The 21,446-nt window shown below is 29.5% G+C and overlaps 1 protein-coding gene across 6 annotated transcripts in view; it reads right to left on the bottom strand.

The window, feature by feature from the left end:
* The window catches only part of LOC113397040 (papilin), an 86,020-nt gene extending 69,205 nt beyond the window's left edge, over positions 1 to 16,815 (bottom strand). For 5 of the 6 annotated variants that reach the window (XM_064217909.1, XM_064217905.1, XM_064217906.1 and 2 more), the window contains exon 1: positions 16,558 to 16,806. In XM_064217909.1, coding sequence (XP_064073979.1) covers positions 16,558 to 16,577 — 20 coding nt within the window. In that variant the 5' untranslated portion in view covers positions 16,578 to 16,806. Of the gene's footprint in view, positions 1 to 16,557 lie in introns of all 6 variants that reach the window. The other variant, XM_064217904.1, reaches the window with a different exon arrangement.
* Positions 16,816 to 21,446: the final 4,631 nt, after the last annotated feature.

Below are 21,446 nucleotides of genomic sequence, written 5' to 3' on the forward strand. Positions count from 1 at the left end.
ACATACGTATAATAAATACGTAACAACTCCGAATGTGTCTTTAACAACGTTATGCTCTCATTCTAGTGAGTTTAAATGTACTAAACAGATTGCATTTAGCACTTTATAATTCGTATAACTTGACATTATAATGTAGCATATGTGTAAGTTTAATAGAAACAAGTTTCTGTATGATATGAATGGCCTTGGACCTTAATAAAATAATAAACATCAAATAAATAAACGCTCTAAATAGATATTTATTTATTTTACAAGCAAATTCCTTCTATATGTTGATGCCCAGACCGATTTCGGATACAGCTGGCATTCTCAAGGTACAAGCCAACTCCGCTAGACATAATAAAGAAATGCAGAAATATGTGCGCAAACTGAATGTAAGTACTGAGTGTACTCTATTCTTCATTCTTATAATCGGATGGAAATCTAACACGACCGAAAAGAGTTCAGACGCGGAACTAACAGTGTCACGCACTTTGCACGTGTCAATACTGTCAGCTTTAAATTCCTGATGCTACTGAGAATTATTCGATAGAAAAACCCTTTTAAATCAGAGAATAAAAGTCTTATTATATTTTTAAAACGTTTTACAAGCTTAGTATCGATCGAAAACCGCTTTACCATTATACCGATAATAACCCAATAAAAGTTGAATTGCTTTTTAACTGTGCACGTATATTTTAAAATTAATATCGTAATAATGATTAAATTATAGTACATTAAATTACCGAAGACATGCTCTGCAACATATTTCATGTAAAAATATTATATAAAAATTTAAAAGATATGTTTTATCTTGTTAAATGTAGAGATAAACTTTATTTTCTATAAACTATACGTGTCAAAGAAATCAAACATAAATATTTTCAGAACAATCGTCACAAATTAAATTTTATATCAGCAAAGTCCGTTGTATTAAATATATTTAGTTCTTTTTCCAAGTACTGTTAAAATTGGGTGTGACAAAGGACTGATCGCTTGGTCTGCTGAATCGTTTACCATTACACTTTAGGTATATAACATTAGAAAACCTTCCATAAATATAAAATCTTCATCGTGATTTTGTATAAATACATATTGCTTTAGAGATTTCTACGAGATTTAGATTAAAAAAAAATGTAGTTACTCATTGAACAAACAGTTAACAAGAATTTTAAACAACGAATTTTTTTACTTTAAAATGCATTTTATACAATCATAATTCTTCATTTTCATTTTGAAGTGGACTCTACGCGTTAATATTATCCCACGATTATCAACTCGTGTTCATCTTTTTACACTAAATATAAACATAAATATAAGACGTTTGATTGCAGTGTAAGTACTCGTACCGTGTATTGTGATGAAACCGCCTCATCAATCTTAACGGGAAGATCTTTAATAAATCCAATAGAAAATATATAAAGGAACATCTTCACTGTAGATCAATGTGTCTTATTATACAAAAATAATATATTTGCTAACATACGGAACTATTGATATATTTTTCTAGTATTATTTATTGTAATTATAAAACCAGTTTATAGTTTGTAAAGGTACTTCAACCATATACATTTTTAATATATATTTTTGTTTATTATCTAAATTTGATATTGTGTTCTTTTAAATAAGGAAACCAACGATGCCTTTTCCCTTGAATGTAATAAAACCTAACTCAACCAAAATCGATTAATTACGATATTTACTTGTAAATTATTTATAATGATGAATGAATAGTCGCCCTAATAATATACTCGTAACATCTGTAGTCCATTTAAGGTGACTGTAACATCAGAATGCATTTTAGAAGCTACGAAAGACGCTGTCTTAATGTTTAACCATTTTAGGTTATAAATCTTTTCACAATTTTGCTATTTTTAGTAACAGTTAGTTAACTTCAAAAGGGTTGCTCCTTGTTAATATAAATCTATGTTTCTTGTTATAGCATGTACTTATATTTACAAAATTAAATCCCGCACTCAAGCACAAACAAATACTTCAACAGGCGTAAGCATGTTGGTACATCACTATATATAAACATAAGCCGGTACATAAATTTTTAAGACCTTTAACAAGAATTATGAAGCTTTTGATAATTCTGATATCCGTGTAGTGTATATCGATAACATAAACAATAAATTAATTAATCGTATGTTGTTATGGAAACCGGCTCGCATCGAATAGTCGATAAATATTAACGAAAGCTTCGCGTGTCTATGTAATCCTGGTACCGATGTTGATATTACCGATATTTGACATTCTCGACGTACCTTATTCGACTATTCTGCGATTTCTTTTTAAACAAAAACATGTTTTTAAATTATCTATATGTTACCTTTTTGAATTTTTAGAAATTTATTTTTTGTCTACATATGAGATATATTTTTGCGGCTTAAATATATATAAGTATAATTGATGAAAAACTATCTAACTTATTTATTTATATCACTTACAATATTTATATTATACTTTGAATATTTTTTGAAAGGATGAATTGTCGATTTATATATACGGTCCAGGATCGGCCTTGCTCTTGCCTAATGAACATGAATGCCTCAGTTCGTGGTCACGAACGAATATATTCACGCAATGAGATTGCTCTAAATAGTTACAAATAAAATATTCTTGGAAAAAATATTTTTCTTCAAAATCTGTTTTAAAATTAAGAAGAATTTCCATGATGAAACTTTGTTTTGTTTACTTTTAGTAATTCGTATTTTATTAAGTACGAAGATTTTTATTTTAAATAAGTAATTTGTATGCTGCCTGCAAGCATCTGTTTTACTATCTATGTATATATTTAAATTAATGCTTAACGCACATGAAATACAATATATTATTAAATAATATAGAAATACCGTTACATTATTGAGTGAGTACAAAACGGAAGTCTGCATTTAAAAATATTTAATGATTGCAATGAAATAAATTTCGATTATTTCTTTTACACGTTTTTACAGCGCTTCCCGTCGCCCCAGATGCGTGAACGCGCGCAACCAAAGTAATCATTTACGAATTATATATGTGTATGCGCATCCATACCGATAGCTAAAACGTTGCAAGGAATTAATTGCACCAAAAATAGTTTGGGTACAAAGTCTTCCGTGTCCATTACCAATGCGCGAAGGAAGGAAGTGAAATGCTCCCGAAAGGACTCATAAAAGGCGAAACATGTTTGACATTCATATTATTTAATACCATCGTCTATCTTGAGAGACAATTTATTAATAAACACTGCTGTTTACGTATAAACATTGTCATTATTTTTTATTTGATTGTATCTTTGATAAAAATCCAAATATTAAAAAGAACTGTTCAAAAATACATTTTCTTACCCGACTACGGCAAAGTATAAAGGAGTGTTATGATTTTGACCTGTGTGTATGGATGTACGCATGTACATCTATTCTCTCATAACTTCTAAACTTATTTAGAATATGCAAAATTAGTTTTGGCAACAAATACTGCCAAAATATTTTTGTCGTGGCACGAACAACACTAAACAATAGCTCATCATTCGGTCAATGTCGTTAGCATAATATATAGCACGTTAATACATAAGACAATGTGTATTTATTCATGTAATCGCATTCGATAGCCATCCTTATATTACACGCGCTTACTACCTACTTAAATTTGTTGAAACCTTTTTGCAGAGGATAGTGCTAACTTTTTTTTTACGGTCCTTCATATGCGTTGCCAAATACATAACTATAATGATATTTTATTAATATACATAATATGTTATTTAATTTAAAATGACGATTCGTAAGTGCTTGTAAAAGTCAATTTGAATAATGTGAATTTTGATTTGATTCAATTTTACATTCTCATATTATAAGAAGAACGGCTTAGTTTGTTAGGCACACCATATTAAAATTGGTTTGAATGAAATAACCACTTTTATGACTATGCTATCGATTAGGAAAACTTAGTACAAATAACCTCGCGGTCGACATCGATATTACTGGTTGTATTACATTTAATACATATAACAATATACATACATCACTATTTTATATAAAAAAAATATCTTGGTACACCTAAATATTCGATGGAATATAAGACTGTTCATATAAAAACAAACAACGCATTTAGCGATAAATTGTACAATAGTTGAAAGAACATACTTAATCTAAATTAGGTATATCATACCTCGTGTATGATTAAATTTCCAATGCTCAATAAATTCAAATCAGCTGCGTTAGTTTTACGAATGAATTCGTAAATTTTGTTCCTAATATTTTCTTTTTAATTACAACCAGTTTCGAGACAGAAACGCTAATTTGACAAACAGCGTCTAACGTCCTAACATCGTGTTTTTCGAAGCAATTACACCTCTTAGAACGGTTCAGTTACAAGTATGTAGGTGAAATGTTGAACCCTTTAGTTACAAAGTTTACGCAACGTGTCTGTTTGGGTATCAATGTTTTGACAGATGCAACATAAAGTTTGAAATATTCACGTTCGAGTTATAGCGAACTATAAATACGAAGGAAACGACCAAAAAATTTTTACGATTGGCCCCTTTTAAAAGTTTGCTTAGTTGCATAATATAGGTACGCAAAATCTAGATGTTCGGTACGATTTGTTTTCTATGAATAATATTTTAAATAGCTTACAAATAATTGTTTATGCATAATTTATTATTAAATTGTGTTTTTATCAAAGTGGAAGATTTATCGTATTATTTCCTACTGTGTTTGTATTTATTTTAGTTAAACAGCGGAAATACGTACAAGGCTAGAACAATGGGTATCTTGTTTTGGTTGATCATTCGTCACAAAGTTTATAATATAATGGTCGGTCGTTGTCTGTCGAGGTGTCCGTCAATCTGTTTCCCAGGATATGACTCAGAGGCGACGACGTGATCATTATTGTAGTATTTTTTTACATTGATGTACTTTAAAATTTCATTCACGACATAATTATGATAGAGAAATGATTTTGAAAATGTTTTATATGCAAAAAACTTTTATATACAAATAATTTTATTTGTATATAAAATCAATGATATTCCCAGGGCATCATATAATAATTAAAACACAACTAGCAAGCAATTCATCGACATTAGCACGCATACCGTTATGACTTTTTAAATATAACGCATTATGGCATGATCGGATATATCTTGTCTCATCTATGAAGGAATCATCTGTGAAATTCTTCTCCCGTGTAATCCTGTGGTTTAGATACTGTTAAATAACATAATTAGTCACTAAGAAGCGGTTGACTTTGGCATGTTAAGCAAACCACAAAAACGGGATAATTTATAACGGGTCTTATTAAGTATTTCTTGATATAATTTTTACACTAAAGAAAAAAATTGTTATCAAATCTGCAATAAGCCATCGTATCAATCGATATTAAATATATTGAGAATTTAATTATGTACGTTAAATAAAAATACGCAACATTGACTATTGAGTTAAAATCTAATGAAGCTAGTGGTATTAGAAGCGCAAGTGTGTGTGTATCACACAAAACGATTGTTGTATGCATGCACATGCATGCACTGCGCATGTGAGCGCGGTGCGGGCGTGCGGTGCTCCAACGCCCGGCAATTACCAGGCCAACAGAACTACAGAGAAGGAAACTAAACGACTTGTCGTAGTGTGAAAGAGATAGACTATTAATCAATGTAGTCGCGTCGCGGTAAAGTTTAAGTGGGAAAGTTAACATCTACGGTGGGTGCAAAAGTTTGCAATCGATAGAAAAACAGAGATGCAAACTTATCTTTGAACTTTTAAAATATCTTAAAAAATTGTTTTATAATTTTGTAAAGTTATAAGACATATTTAATGGTTCATATGATCTATTTTAAAATTTGTACTTCTCACATCAAAATATTTAAAGTACAATTACAAAAATAACAGGAAGCCGTATTTGATTCTATAATTAAGACAAGCAAGTGAATTAGACCTATAAGGGTATCCACATACACTATACTGAATACATGATAAAATAATGGGAGTCATTATATTCTGAAATACACGTGTATACAAATAAACAAGCGCTATTTGTGAAAGCATTATGGTACCGACAAGTTAAACGCAAGCAGACTTTCAAAGGAAAGTTGCATAAATTGTATTCACTGCATGATGTCACGTGTCGTAAAGAATTCTATGTGTTATTGGACTTCCTAGAGTTGTGTATCGTATGAGTCTTAAATTTACTTGGTCATAAAATTATATTTGAACTACAACGTGGATAACAATTAATATTATAAATACAACTAAAACTAGTAATAGTATCCTTGTTTAACTTCTTCATAGATTTTTTTTTTCATTCTACATACATATATCTACTACTATTAATAATTGCAAATTTTTACTCTCAGTAATAATTAAAATGAGGATTTAACATGTAACGTGCTGTACTCTCAAATTCCGTATATCATATTTTTGGCATTAAAAAAGTACCAATCTCTATACAAGTTTTGTGTTCAAAGTCTAAATGAAAAACAAATATTAAAAATGAAAAATATTATTTCTATTGGGAGTTTTTAGCGTTCTTCTAATATTTCTGAACTAAAATTTGCTACAGTTGCAATTGTTTAGGAATGGTAAGTTACTTCCTTCGGTTCAATTCATTTTTGTTTACTAATAATTAAAATTTGATACCTTTTCAATTTTCGACTCGTAGTGAATCCAAAACCAATACCATACACAAGGGATTGCGCAAAATATGGTTTCAAAACTATTTAAAAAAATAATCAAATAGGTAATGACGTTCAAATTAGGGATCCCGGATTTTATTATATAACGAAAGTGGTTTAGTTACTTAAAAATATAATTTTAGACTAGGTCACTCACAACTATTTAACATAATTTTAAGCGACAGATAGAATACTTGACGTGTGTTAAACGAATTTTAAAAATAAAAAATATTACTTCTATCGGGCCTTTTTTTACGTGTGTTACTTATTGTGTGTGTGTGTGTGTGTATGTGTGTGTGTGTGAGTATTTGTTACTTTATGTATTCTAATTTGGCGAAGGTGCATATTATATTTCTAGTTTCAGTGGCGTGTTATGTATTTGTTGTGATACGAGTGCTGGGTATTCTAGATGTGGTGAAAGTGATGATTGGTTGTGGTGATGGAAGATGATCTTAATTTCCAATGATAGCTTCAAATAAAATATTTGATATTTAATGCTCTACCACACTTTGAGCATAGGTTGATTTCAAGGCTACTATTTTTGTTTCAACATGTTCCCAAAATATAGTCAATCTATTTCGAGGTGTGTTCGTTTGAGATTAATTTAATGTATTTATAATACTAGTATTCTTGTCATTGGTCAAAATTAAAAATATTCCTTTTTGAAGCTTTCATATTTTTTCTAATATCCATTGTTGAAAATCGTGGTTGTGGATCTGAATGTGTATATATCGCAGTTTTCTATTATTTACTTTATACCTACTTCCATATTACGATACTTATTATATGAACGTTGGCTGCTAGGCACGTTAAAGTAATTTAAAACACACACTTACTTATAAATATTTTATTACAAACGAAACGCAAAACGTCACTGTCAAACAAAAGAAATATTTTTATTTTTATACGTCATACATTTTTATATATCGCTATAAATCTATTAACATTTCTGTTAATTCATTCGTCCACATAAAAGACATGTTTCTGTTTTCAACCGATGTTTAGCAACTGATCAAGCACACTCAAAATAGGTTACCAACTTTTTTTTTGTGGAGAACTTCTCCAGCTTTAGAACAAAGGACCTTGTAATACATCTTGTAAATGTTACCAGGATATCATAATTATAGTAGAGTCATGCGCCGAGGCGTCGCAAGTCGCAACACCAAAAGCGTAAAAATAATATTATAGACCATCCTTTGCGTGACCTTTTCTCAGACTGCGAAAATTATTTTTTTGTTTGTAATCCCCTATATAAAGGCTACAATAAAGTGGTTCATAGCGATAAAGGGACAGCCTTTGATGTTCAGGGTACGTTAACTTCATCGCGTGACTACTTAGTGATTTAAGTCAAGCTATTTTATTTATAAAAGAGTAAAATAAAATTACGTATGTGTCTTACAGTTCCAACAAATATTTTTATAATAAAGAAATACGTCTTTTTTATATTTTATACTCTATGGTATTCATGCACAAAGAGATCGTTATCGTTACGCTTCAACTTGAATTGACGATAAGTGGAAATTCACTGGCTTATTTTCTTCTTATCTCGTAACTTAAACCTCTAATTACAAACACTTTGTAACAGAAAACTAACCTAAGTTTGTTTTATGTGAACTGCAGCGATAATCATTTTGGCAATATTTCATTTTCCAAGGACCTATAATTATAGAATTTGCTGATCGTTGTGTAATAGCGTACTCGTTTTATGTAATTATTTTAGAAAATAAAGTATTTTAACCTAGACATTTTTTTAGTTTTATCCCTAAACTTTTTATGTAAGAATTATTCTAAATCTTCTACCATTGATTACAGCAGACAAAGCCCATAATTTTCCTAGAACAACAACGAAAAACAGGAAACCCTGCATAGAAGAAAATACATTAGGTTAATAAAATAAATGTCTCTCCTCTCTACTTACTCTCTTCCCAATTCTTTCTTTCCCTCATTTTGCGAGAAATCTTAAACTTTTTCTGACGATAGTACCAGGAAAACAGAATAGCTATGAAGGTTGACGTTCAGAGATTAAGCTTCATTGGTAGCATAGGAATGTCGAGAAATGGAAGAGCCAGGAAGACATCAATGTTTTGTCATAAAACGTAAAGCGGCTTGTCAAAGCGCACGCCTGCTCGTATGCACTCTGCGGGTGATTTAGCGCGCATTGTCGATAAACTGAGGTAGGGTTGTCCCATTATGTCGACTTTAATTAACTAATTCTATTCAAACAACCAAAACATCACAATAGGGCTTTTTTCGATACCTTCTATTATATTATATGATATAAATTAAAATATCGATTGAATTACTTTAAATTAAAATATTGTCAAAACACCTACCTTCGATGAATCGTTTACGTCTTAGTTACACTACTGTTTAAAAATCTATATTTTTATTTGATACACATCATATTACTTAATAATAATGAAATATATTTATCAGATACTCTTTGTATATGCATATATGTAAAAATTGTACTTAAAACAAAATAATAAAAAATTAACACGTTTTAAATTGTGTCACTTTCTCCAAACGTTCGTCCTACAGAGTGCATGTGACCACCCCCCAGACGACACACGTGTTGGCCGGCTGTGTCGAACACACTTTCCCATGTCTAAGTTTGACACTACTCTTCAATTTTAATTATTTCTTAATTGGATTATTAAGTTACATATTTATAGACTGAATAATTATTTCACTCAATTTAATGAAATTATTATTTGTAAAGATTTTATCGTAATTCCTAGGAATTATATTTGCCTTGAAAATTAATTAATAATTTATATATAATAGATCGATTTACATTGATTAGTTATAATTGAGATACGAAATAATTTAGATAGAGTTTTTGTTACTAATAGAACTCCTCTGTTTATTATTAAAATATTTTTCTCGAATCGGTCTCATACATATATTGGAAAGTATAGCTTCAGTAACAAATGGCTTTATCATCATTATCATTTTAAATTAAGTTTCTTGGTTTTGTACATCCAAATCATGATCATATATTTCATGGATCAGAAGTAACGTATTTTGTTTTTTCTTTTATAAACTGAATTTGAATAAGTAAGTAAGTAAAAATATTAATAAACTTATCTAAGAAATATATAAAAACTGTTTGCAATTGATTCCTTCTTATTTTAAAAGGAAACTACGTTTAAAAATATTTTTGTACATACAAGATAATTTTATTTTATTAAATTCATATGTCTCAGAATATCTAGTATTATTTATCTTTTGAAATATGAAATACCAAAAGTTTTTAAACAAAAATATTTGAATATCGAACGTCCATCAATCCAACTTATTATTATTATTGATTCTTTTAATAAAGTTCAATAGATTCATATCTAAATATTAGAATCTTATGAACTCTGTATTTGTCATTCAGGCAATAAAGTTTAGGTTAGTAGTTAAATTTAAGGACTGACGATCATAAAACATATTTTTAAATATAAAAATGCTAATCAATATTGTATAATATGTCGGTGTGGTTATCCGATCTATAGTAAAGTAGAAGCATTCATGGAAATTTATGTACGTAAGTCTCATTTATTATGCATTTAATATTTTAATTTGTTTTTTTTTTAAAACGCACCTTTTTTATTTATATTTTGTCAAAGCTCTGGAAATATCAGTACAAACAGGTTAGAAATATTTGAAAACTTTTTTATGTACGTTAAGTACATACGTAATATTCAATGCTGAAATGCTTTATGTACAACGATCTAATTGAAATACGTTAGTTATTTTCTTCTTGAATTTAAATATTATAAATAAGTTTTTGATACTTCCTTCAGATTGAAATACATAGAATAGAGAAATACACGCTACATCTACCTTCGATACTCAAAGTTATCGAAAATAAAAATAAAAAATACATTTTTATTATTTATAGCAACTTACTTAACAAATAGAAATATTATTTGAGTATATTTAATTAATGTTACATAATTTCAATATACAATTACGTGACGTTAATGCGAGCAACGCCGGACTCAACTGAGTCTGGATTTTTATTGTCTATCTGTCTGTGTATTTTATATCAATAAAATGAAACAAGTTAGTTTACCAACGAAGTGTAACTTATTTTTCGGGTTACGTATGTTCAGATTACAAAACAAAAGACAAGTGGAGCGCCTGGAACATTAAAGTGGAGCAACAATTGTTTTTCTCTTTATCTTGTATTCGCTTAATACAAGATAAAAAGAAAGACAAATTTCCAGTAGACTGTTGCAGTAATTAACTACTTATTAATACATTAATAATTAAAGTAACTGCACTTTTGCAGCATTAAAAACTTTTTCATCTTCATCTAAAATGTTAATTACACTAATAATCAATTATTCAAAACTGATGTTTAAAATCCATGAACCCAAATAACCCATTATCCATGGTATTTAATCCATTAACTCCCACGCAATGCCACACACCCTGTAATGCGCCCACAGGCTATTCCTAATAGTCCAATTTATGTATAAACATTACGAATAGCCTTGACCAAATTAACCTATATTTACACAGTTCTGATTCCCTATTACCTGTGCACTTAGATTAAATATTTCATACATACGTAGTAAATGACATGCTTTATTTCAAAATTTAATGATCAAACAAAACTTATTTTGCGCATTTATAAATAAATATAATGTGATGTATATTATGGAAAATGTCATGTCGATGCATTGCTCTGTAAAAAACAAACATACCATGGTAACCGTACTTTTTTCCGGGATAAAAAGTAACCTATGTGCTATTCCAGACTATAATCGAACTCTGTGCTCTATTATTAAGATCCGTTCAAGCTTTCTGGCGTGACTGAGTATGAAGCACCCATTCATAAAATAATATTATTATAAGGTATATCTATTTTTTTAATATTATTTTAGCAATCTTTAATAACCAGAGATTTTTACACGATGTATACAAAATATAGATAGATATATTAAAAAAAGAAGTCGGTTGCAACGAATCATTTGATTGATCTGTTCAAAAATTTTACATGCAGCAGACGCGGTCCCGTTAAAGTTTTATTACATTATACCTCACACCTAGTTAGTGATTGATATTTTTTAGACGATTTAGAAATGTATGGTGTTTGGAATTCTTATCTATCTTGTAAATCAAAATAATGATTGACTTAAGCGACATTTAATTGGTAAATGTAACATATCAACAGGATGAAGCGTTTTTATTTAACATGTAGTTTTAGGGTAGCGTTTGTGTGATAAAAAAGGCACATATTACCGCAAAAATAAACAAATTACATTTAGGCGGCGAAGTAGATAATTAAAAATAAAATCAAGTGTACCAACCATCATTACAACTCGTGTGACATGTTAAATGAGAGGACTTGATGACGAAAGTAACAGATACATAATTTTTATTATTAAAAAACATAATTTACGTATATTAAGAAAATATTCAAAACTCAAACTAAAATTACTCAGAAATTGATCTTAAAAGATTTTACAAATTGAAAAATACTACGACTACGGGAAACTAATTACTTCGGAGCCTTCTTCGGACTCGCACTTGCTCGTTTTTCTAATTAACAGTTACTGGCAGACTAAAAACTACTAAGCAAAGAAAAAAAATATTAATTTAATTAGAGGTATAGCAAAGAAATATTTTGGATATACTTTTGACATTGATGACTAATTGCCATAAAAATTGAAAATACGTTTAAATGGAATTAACCAAATTTTAATCACAATCGGATGAATGGTTGCGTACGCATAGAGTACAAATATACGTTTTTATTTATTAGAAAAAAAGAAAAAAACAATTTATTTCAATTCTAAATGTTCTGTTGAAATTGTTCTTTTTGAAATTTCATGAACAGATGTGTGAGCATTTTATTTCAACACTTATTTATATACATATAACATATTACGTTAGGTATTAAAATAAATATGTTTTTATCAATCAAATTATAAAATTGTTCCTCATAATTTTAACCACATTATCGAAGTTTTACCAGAAATTGACTCTAATCCTAATTCATGAGCGGTACCGGGAAACGAACCGGAAAACCGTTAGACACATACTTTACTGGTTGTGAGAAAGTTGATTCAGTGCATCCTGAATATTTTTCGAAGAAATTGAAAACCGATTTGAATAAAATAAAAAATAACTATCTTTGAATTTATTTTTAATTTAATTAATTGTTATTCACATAAAATAAAACCAAATAATATAATTATTAATTATTCAAAGTTAAATTATAACTTAAAGTTAGCGAAATAAAAATATTAAAAATGTTTAAAAAATAACACTATCACAAAATATTCACAAACAGGCGGGGTATATCAAGAATATTATTAAACCAACGCTGTGTATGACTCAACGTCTACGCCACGTCTAAAGTCTAGACCTAGGTCTTATTTTGTACCTACAAGTACCAGGGGTACATAAAACGCCGAGAGCTTCACAAGCACTAGATTCGCCTTCAGGCGCTCGATTATACATCTCAGTCTAGGTCTTATTCGTTAGATGAGCGTTTCTTTAAATGTTAGTGCAAACTCATTATTCTAAGATCCCACGGTATTCATTTCTGAGCTAGCCAATTACTATTTGTATTTAGGCCTCTGTTTAGTTAATTTAGCTAAACGTTTGCTTCACTTTAAAACGCCATTTGGTCTAGGTTATACAACAGTCATAAACTATGGTTGAAAAGCATTGTTTGTCGTGAAGAATGACCTAATTCCGCTTAATGAGGGCTCTCGAAATATTTGAAATACTGAGAATAGGGGCTCATAGTGAGTTATTGTTTTACATTTTTTTATTTATAATAAAATGTCTGTAAAAAGAATTATATTTTTGGATATAAATACTAAAATATACTTATGTATTACATTTATTAAAAAATATGTTTTTAGAGATATATACAGATACGGTATAGAAATTTATTTGCAGGGATAAAATGAAATATTATTAAAATGATTTATAGATAGCCCGATCGAGCATTCTTCACTTATTTAGCCACCAAATTGTCTGTATTATTGTTGTAAACATTTTGTATTACTGTTTGGATGTATTAAAAGGGTAAGTAAGATGAAGGTAAAATTGCCGACATAAGGGAACTAATATATTAGCTACCATGATTACAGACGAATTGTCAGTAAAACAGACATAAGATTTTTTAAATATTTCTTGAAGAGTAAGTCGTCGAACGAGCTTTAGCCGAAGGTTAACACTTACCATTTTTGGATATAAATGACTTATTCCTTCTAGCAAAAAATAATCTATAAAACATACGAATTCCATTACATTTATAATACAATTTCAGGCATATTCAACTTTTGATAAAAAATATTATTTCTTAGAATAAAATATACATTTAAATAATATCACAATAAGAAAAACAAAAACATTATAATACTTCGAGTACTTTATATCCTTTTATGTATATGTGTATTCACAGTGAATGATGTTTTACGTACATACGTACGTAATGTAGTCATAACAATGAGTGTATATACATATACCAGATGAGGATACATTTGGTAAAATATTTGTTTCGGTATTTAGGCTTAAAAGATTAAAAAGATAGAATATTAAGTACGCTTCAACTCCAAATAACAACGGCCGGAATTATCAAACTGGACACGCAAAAAAGAAAACTCGCCAAATCTTTAAGCGGAGTTTCAAAGAAATCGCGTGCGCAAAATCCTAACGCTAGCCTCCAAAATCATCCATTGACATTTGTTTTCGTTCAATTAAATTCCCTATTCAAAAGGAGTAGTCGTTAGATTGCTTTAAAGAGTTTTTCATCCCTTATCTAAATCTGCTAACCGTTTAATTATACGAGACTGCAGAACAGAACCGGCAATGAATTTATGCATGAAGCGGTAGGGAATTTCACTCTGTCGGAAGGCGCGGGATAAAAGGAACAATAGGCTTAGTTTTAATCTCGCCTCCTTTTTTTAAGTGGACGGAGATCCAGTTCGCGTGCGGGCGGCCCCCTCCCCGATCTTTCCACCGCAAACGCAGCCGATTGACATGACAGGCGCTCCAATTTGCGAGCTTTTTGGACTCCTTATAACTTAGTCATACTAATTCAAGGAATCTATTATAAATTATATGATATACAATTTTGTTTATCGATAACATCTGATATAATCACTCTTTGATCATCTTTTTGCAAGATTAATTAAAAGAAAATCGAAATCTAGATACTGCTGAGATTAACCAACCAAATACAGTAGGTAGTATTTATCTATATAAGGATATTAAATGAATTATTATAATATACTTAATTTATATCTATTTATTTAACTATATTTTTTTTAAATCATTTCATGGGTGACTAGCGGAAAAATATCATCATACATAATTCTTTTACAAATTCTCCTGCTATATTGTGTTAAATGTCAGCATTTATTTGTATTTTTTTTATCATAATTTATCTTTACATTAGCCGACCATTGGCTATTTCCATAATGCGTTTAAATATGGTAATACAGTAAAATTACTCTCGGCATTATTAAGGGCATGGTTAGTTCATTGACATCTCATTAAATTATTAATCTGGAGTTAGTACAGATTGAAAAAAAATACATTAAAAAAGCATATAATAATAGTCGTAAAGATATACGCCAGTCTTGTTTTAAACAGACTAAAAATATAACGTCTTTATTATTTTTATTAAGCGTACTGTTCTATGTTGTTTAGACGTTTATGTTTTACATAATTTCATTAATATTTACTCGCTGATGCATATTTATTTGGCTATTAAAACAGCACACCATTTAAATATTTAAATTCCTTCGTTATCCATTCTTACTAATAACACATATGTATTTAGTTTTTACCATAGAGACAGTGAGCTACGAGTATTAGGCTTCTTTTACTTATATATAATAAAATTGTATTAGGCTTAAAAAATATTTACTCCGAAATAATTAGTGATTAATTTATATTATTTTCACTCGTCACTGTTGTATATTAACTTTGTATCAATAAGCAAATATGAAACTCAAGTCTTTACGTAATGATGTCCTTAATGGGATGAAAAAAATATCGGAGTCCTTACCATTAAAAAGCTTATTATAAGCACTAATTAGTATAAGAAATCGATGCCATTTTCAAGTGCTTATCATTGAGAAATAAAATTTATATTTATTTCAAATTGAAATATGTAGTTGGGTGACCCACGTGTTTTGAATTTAAATTTCAATAAATTGCAAATTCCAAATGCTAATTGAAACAATATTTTCAATTCATTCCAGCTCAGACATGCGAACATTTTAAGAAAAATAATAATTATGATATATAATAACGTTTCAGTAAGGTGATATACTTGAATAATGATTTATGTTAAATAAATTAACAAACGCCTAACCATTATTTAATAGCAAAAACTTTATCTCCTGTTTGTGGAACGAGAAGAATATTATTTCACAGGAGCTAAAATAATAATATTCAAATTATAGTAAGATAATAACTTTACGTATATCTTTGATAATATTTTTGGTTAAGTTAGTAAATACATATAAAATAATGAAATAGTTATTAATAGAGTTATTTTCAATAAATCGTCGAAATGTATGTAGATATTATAATTTAAGAAAAAAAATGTTATTTAAAGTACACGAGCTTGTTAAAAAAAAACCTTTTCGCATAATTTTATGATTAATAATTCAAATGTTAGTCTTTCGTTATTTTAAAATTAAAATAGGTTTCGTATCGCCTGTTAAAATGTTAAAAGTTTGTTTCAATATTATACAATATTGTTAAATTTTAATATTAGGTACCTATAGACATTATTATACACAAATGCTTTAAATTCTAATAAGATTATTCTTAGGATTTGAAAGAAATCTTTACAAACTAAATCTTTCACAGTTATTTTGCAAGAAGTTTATAGTAAGTATAATATATTATGATCATTTTAAAAATATAAATATTGTAATATTTAAATTTACCTTAAGCTCGATATCCCCATCTTACAGCATGCCCGAAATATCACCTAGAAATCCGCAACTCACAAAACTGACACCACAAGATGGCATACACAGTCTATCTGTACGCAAGAAAAAAAAATTAAGAAATCATCAATAAATTGACAATATTGAATTTTAAAAAAGGAACAATTTGAATTTCCCGCACTCACTCGCAGCGTTATGCGCGAGGTCCACCCAGACGCGGTTGCTTCCACTGGACTGTCAGACAGCCTCCGGCGCGGGCGCAGCGCACGTAAAGCTTAGCGCCCCCACCACGACGCCATTCATGAAAACCGTCGCTCAATGAAGACTTAGAAGCTTCTGCGGGAGCTTTTTGTTCTAAGACCCTTTAATGATGTTTGCATTGTTTAATGAATTTAGTTTTATACATATTGTTTTATAAATTTAATATTATTAATAATTCCATTATTATTCTAACCTCCATAATAATAGGTAATAGTAATAATAAATTATAATTCACCACACCATATTTAGGTAATGATAAGGAATCCTAAAGTGACACAAATACACATTAAAAATTCACATTTTATCGTAGGCATGATAATATGAAATATGTTTTAATAATTATGAAAATTCGCTTAATTTGTTTTTGCGATTTTAAACTGGGTATAGAGATATAATTATTTTATTTATTTATAAAAGTTTTTTGTTGTTCCGTTTTAAATATTTATCATGTATGACGTAAGACGAGTATGAGTGTATAGTTGTATACATAATATTACATATTTTTTTATGTTTAAGTATTCAACTATATTAAAAAAAACAATAAATCAAAATTGAAAGTAGTAATAATCATTTTACGACTATCAATAAAAAATATAGTTACCATTTCTGCGTTTTATGAAACAACTTTCTTTTATTGTGTTTTGTACGTTTAAAAATGGAACGTTTAAATGATCCCAAGATACAAAATCTATTTAATATAAGCGAAGTTTGTAAATTATGTTACAAGCTTGAGACATAATGAGTACTTTTTGAAAACATAAAAAATACGTTTAATTTAAAATCCCAAGATAATTTGAAAAAAGTAACTTTAAGTGCTAGCTTGTTTATATTATTCTACAGTGTCTATTTAGCGATTAACGTCTCCAGAGATTATCATCACAGTCATAAGAAATATGAAAACAAGTCTAAAGCAATAAAAAACCTTTTAAAGCTGCAAACTCATTTTCTTTTTTATAAAGAGATTGTTTCTTGGCTGAAAAAGTTCTACTTCAAAAATACTTACTATACGTATGTATAATTTTATATTAGACTAGCTGTGCCCATGACTTCGCTTCGTTTGAATTTAACTCTTAAAAAAACTTAATTATTATTTTATATATAATTCTAAAATAAAAGTAGCCTATTCCGTATTACATCTGCCAGTGAAAGACACGTCAAACAGACAGACAGACACATAAAAATTGTAAAAAATATTATTTTGGTATATATGTACCGTGTATATGCGTTTAGTAAAAAACGGTTATTTTAATATTACAAACAGACACTCAATTTTTTTTATATGTATAAATATAGCGTTTGTTTAGCCTTTGTTCTATTTTGAAAGACATAATAAATAGTAAAAGCAGGTGTTATAATAAAAGAAAAGAAAATGTTTTTTTAAATACGAATACATTTATTTATTCATTAATATTTTATTAAATACATAAAATAACCAGTATAAAACGTACTCGTCTACAGTTAGCAGAGTATATTGGAACAATCTTGATTTTATAGGATCAGTGTTGAATAAGATGTTAAATTTAAGTAGAAGATTATCTGTTTAAATTCATAACATGTGTTTTAAATATTATACCAGCCCTAGATGTAAACAAGATAGAAATATTGTAAATTTGACAATACAACATTGATAAAAAAAATTGTACAATAATATTAACAAGGTATTTTTTCTAAATTGGTAATTAGTCTAATTTAATAAGTTTGAACTAAGCATACATACCCGGCGGGCCTGCACAAAACCTTGCCACCCGTAAAACTATTTAAAGTAAATAATCCGAATAGCAAATACCATAAAATGATAATTTATTGGTATCACAAATTCTGTCATATTTATGTTTCTGACATATGAATTATAATGCCTGATACGTACCGAGCACGTCAGGGGATGTAGGAGATAAGTGGCCTGCGAGATCATCAAGTCAAAATTACCATTAATTATAAGATACGACTTGGAATATTAATACTGCTTGCAAATAGTAAAACTATGTATATTATTGAATGACTAATATTAAACTGAGACAAATCCAAATACATTAAAGATTAAGAACATCCTTTTATATTCGCAGAAATATGTTCTTTTATACTATTCTGATCATTCCTCTTCTACGTTCTCCTTACTTCATTAATCTAAGGAAAATTAAATTGGGTATTTAAAACGATTTGAGACTAATAATTGTCGTAAGATTTCTTAGTAGAGTGTAGGATTTTTGTCTTTTTCATCAAATATAAGCCGGAATTTCTCTGTTGAAACTGAATAGGTATGCAATTAAAATCGATTTAATGTTTAAATAATCTCGTAAGATACTAAAAATTGGGCAAAATTTCGCAATTTATAACGTTATCTAGGATAGCGAAGTACGGAAGCACTCGCTTTGCGCAACAAACGGATGCGGTGCGCGTGGGCATATCACGCTTACATCCGTCCACGAGTTACTGCGTGCTTACGTTACTATTTGATTTTTTTTATTAGTAACCCAATGATATTTATTCCTAATTATGGTGAAATATACCTAAAGGGAATAACCCAAATCTTTTTTATTCAATTTATACAATACTTACAATATAACGTACCATGTTGCAACAGCTTAATAGAAATTATGTTTCTCGGACAAAACATAGATTATGCTTGTTTCCCATATATGTTAACTTGATAACCAGTTTCGATTGCAGTGCAGCATTTAAATTGTTCCTAACTACGCAGGAAATACTACTGGGACTTTGAGTCTCCTAATCCAACAGGGCGGCAATCTGCTGCGACCGGAACAATTCAGAGTTCAGGCTCCGAAACAACGCATTCACGTACTTTTTCAAGCACTAGAAAAAGCACTGTCATCTATGAAACTTTTGGGGTACTAATGAGAATTTATTGACGGAAAAACCAAATATCTTTTTATTAAATAAACCTCATAATCCGGAGCTTCAATACTCATGGGTACATATATCATACAGGAATAGTCTTATTAAGCTAGCTATTTTTTTTTTAACGGAAACCCTCGGAATATTTGTATCCACTCCTGTGCTGTGCTCTGCTACGTGGCTCAGCAGATTTCTCCTCGAAGTCGAGAGTAAAGCCTCCGTCACTCCCACGAAGCGAGTCCGGCCCTTTTTCAATCGCTTAGCCGTCTTCTTCACGACCGTGGCGGTCACACAGAAAGAAGAGCCTCCAAACAGACTTCTTACGGAGCATAGCCAACATAATTCATCGCAATAAAACTTGACTCATATAAAAACCTTTTTTATATTTTGCAAAGTTAATTGAAGACAAGGACTTTTATATTTTATGGTGTCATTTTTAATTTAATAGCTACGGACAGGATTGTGTTATTTTACAGCCTGGGCTAATTTCGAGAAGTGTACAATGGCATATTTTAAACTGTTTTCACTTATTTAAAGTAATTATAATTTGGTTATAAGCAGATTTATGTAGCAATTAAAACTCCGTCCTGTACTTGCCTAATTAAGTTAACATTTAATATTATCTTCGATACAGAAATTTAAATTGTATTTTTCTTTTTCAACTACTTCTAATATTAGCAATTTAAAGACTTAAAATATTCATTAATAGCAATTTAATATAAAAATTAACATATTATTGTCTTCGATCAGTAGTAGATGGATCAAATGAATTATGATAATTTTATAGCCCTGCTTATAAAGTATCTACTTGAAGTTGATTGCAGATAATGTCATTCGATATATCTTCTGTAATAATAAGAATGACAAGGATGCATTTTGTTATTTATACATTTTCAAATAAGGAAACAATTTATGGTGAGATTTTTTATTGAAGTGTGGAGACCACCTACGCCCCATACCTTGGCACTATAAGAAATATTAACAATCCTTACATCGTCAACACGTTACCTGGGGATATTATGTTGCGTGCTGTTACACTGGTTCACTCAAACTGGAATATAATAATACTAAGTATTGTAGTTCCCTGACGGGTTGGCAGTAAGCTCGTTTACCCTTATCATTAACCATGGATATATGCAGTCGTGGACTTCTGTAGTCTACCCAAACCTTAAATGTGTACTCTCATTAATGTAGGCAACACAAACCTTAGATACAAGTGTTCTCGTATAAGTAATGGTTTTGATTCCGTGTAGCTTTGAAAACACCCGGTAAATCAACAAAGAAATTAAACTTACTTCTTTAATACATTAGTAAGACTGCATTCAATTTTCATTATTATGTAGAGTATAGTAGGGTATATACAGAACGGGTCGAGACGGTTACAATACGAAGCAACTGCGATCTTTTCGCAGGAGCGTTTTGTGTCCTTAATTTTATTAAAATATGGTTTTTCAATCAAATTAATACTCGGATGTGATGGAAAACAACGTATTGATATACAGATTTCAGTACGTTAATTACAGAATTTTCGAATGAAATTAAAGCACGTTTATCCACCGACCCGCACTGAAAGAGCGAGATCGAATCAGCTTTTAATCCATCTCCTTAAAGAAGAGGATACCGTCGCTCAGTAACATAAAAATAAAAATCTGTCCCTCTGAGTTTATATTATCAACGCACAGCTTAAAACATAAAACCTATATACTTGACATTTGGAGAAGACCTTGGTTCTATTACGTAAAGGTGCACTAAGCTGTGCTCTTCTTAAGTCC

This window comes from Vanessa tameamea, chromosome 19 (genome assembly GCF_037043105.1).
Source record: "Vanessa tameamea isolate UH-Manoa-2023 chromosome 19, ilVanTame1 primary haplotype, whole genome shotgun sequence".
Taxonomy (NCBI): Eukaryota; Metazoa; Arthropoda; class Insecta; order Lepidoptera; family Nymphalidae; genus Vanessa; species Vanessa tameamea.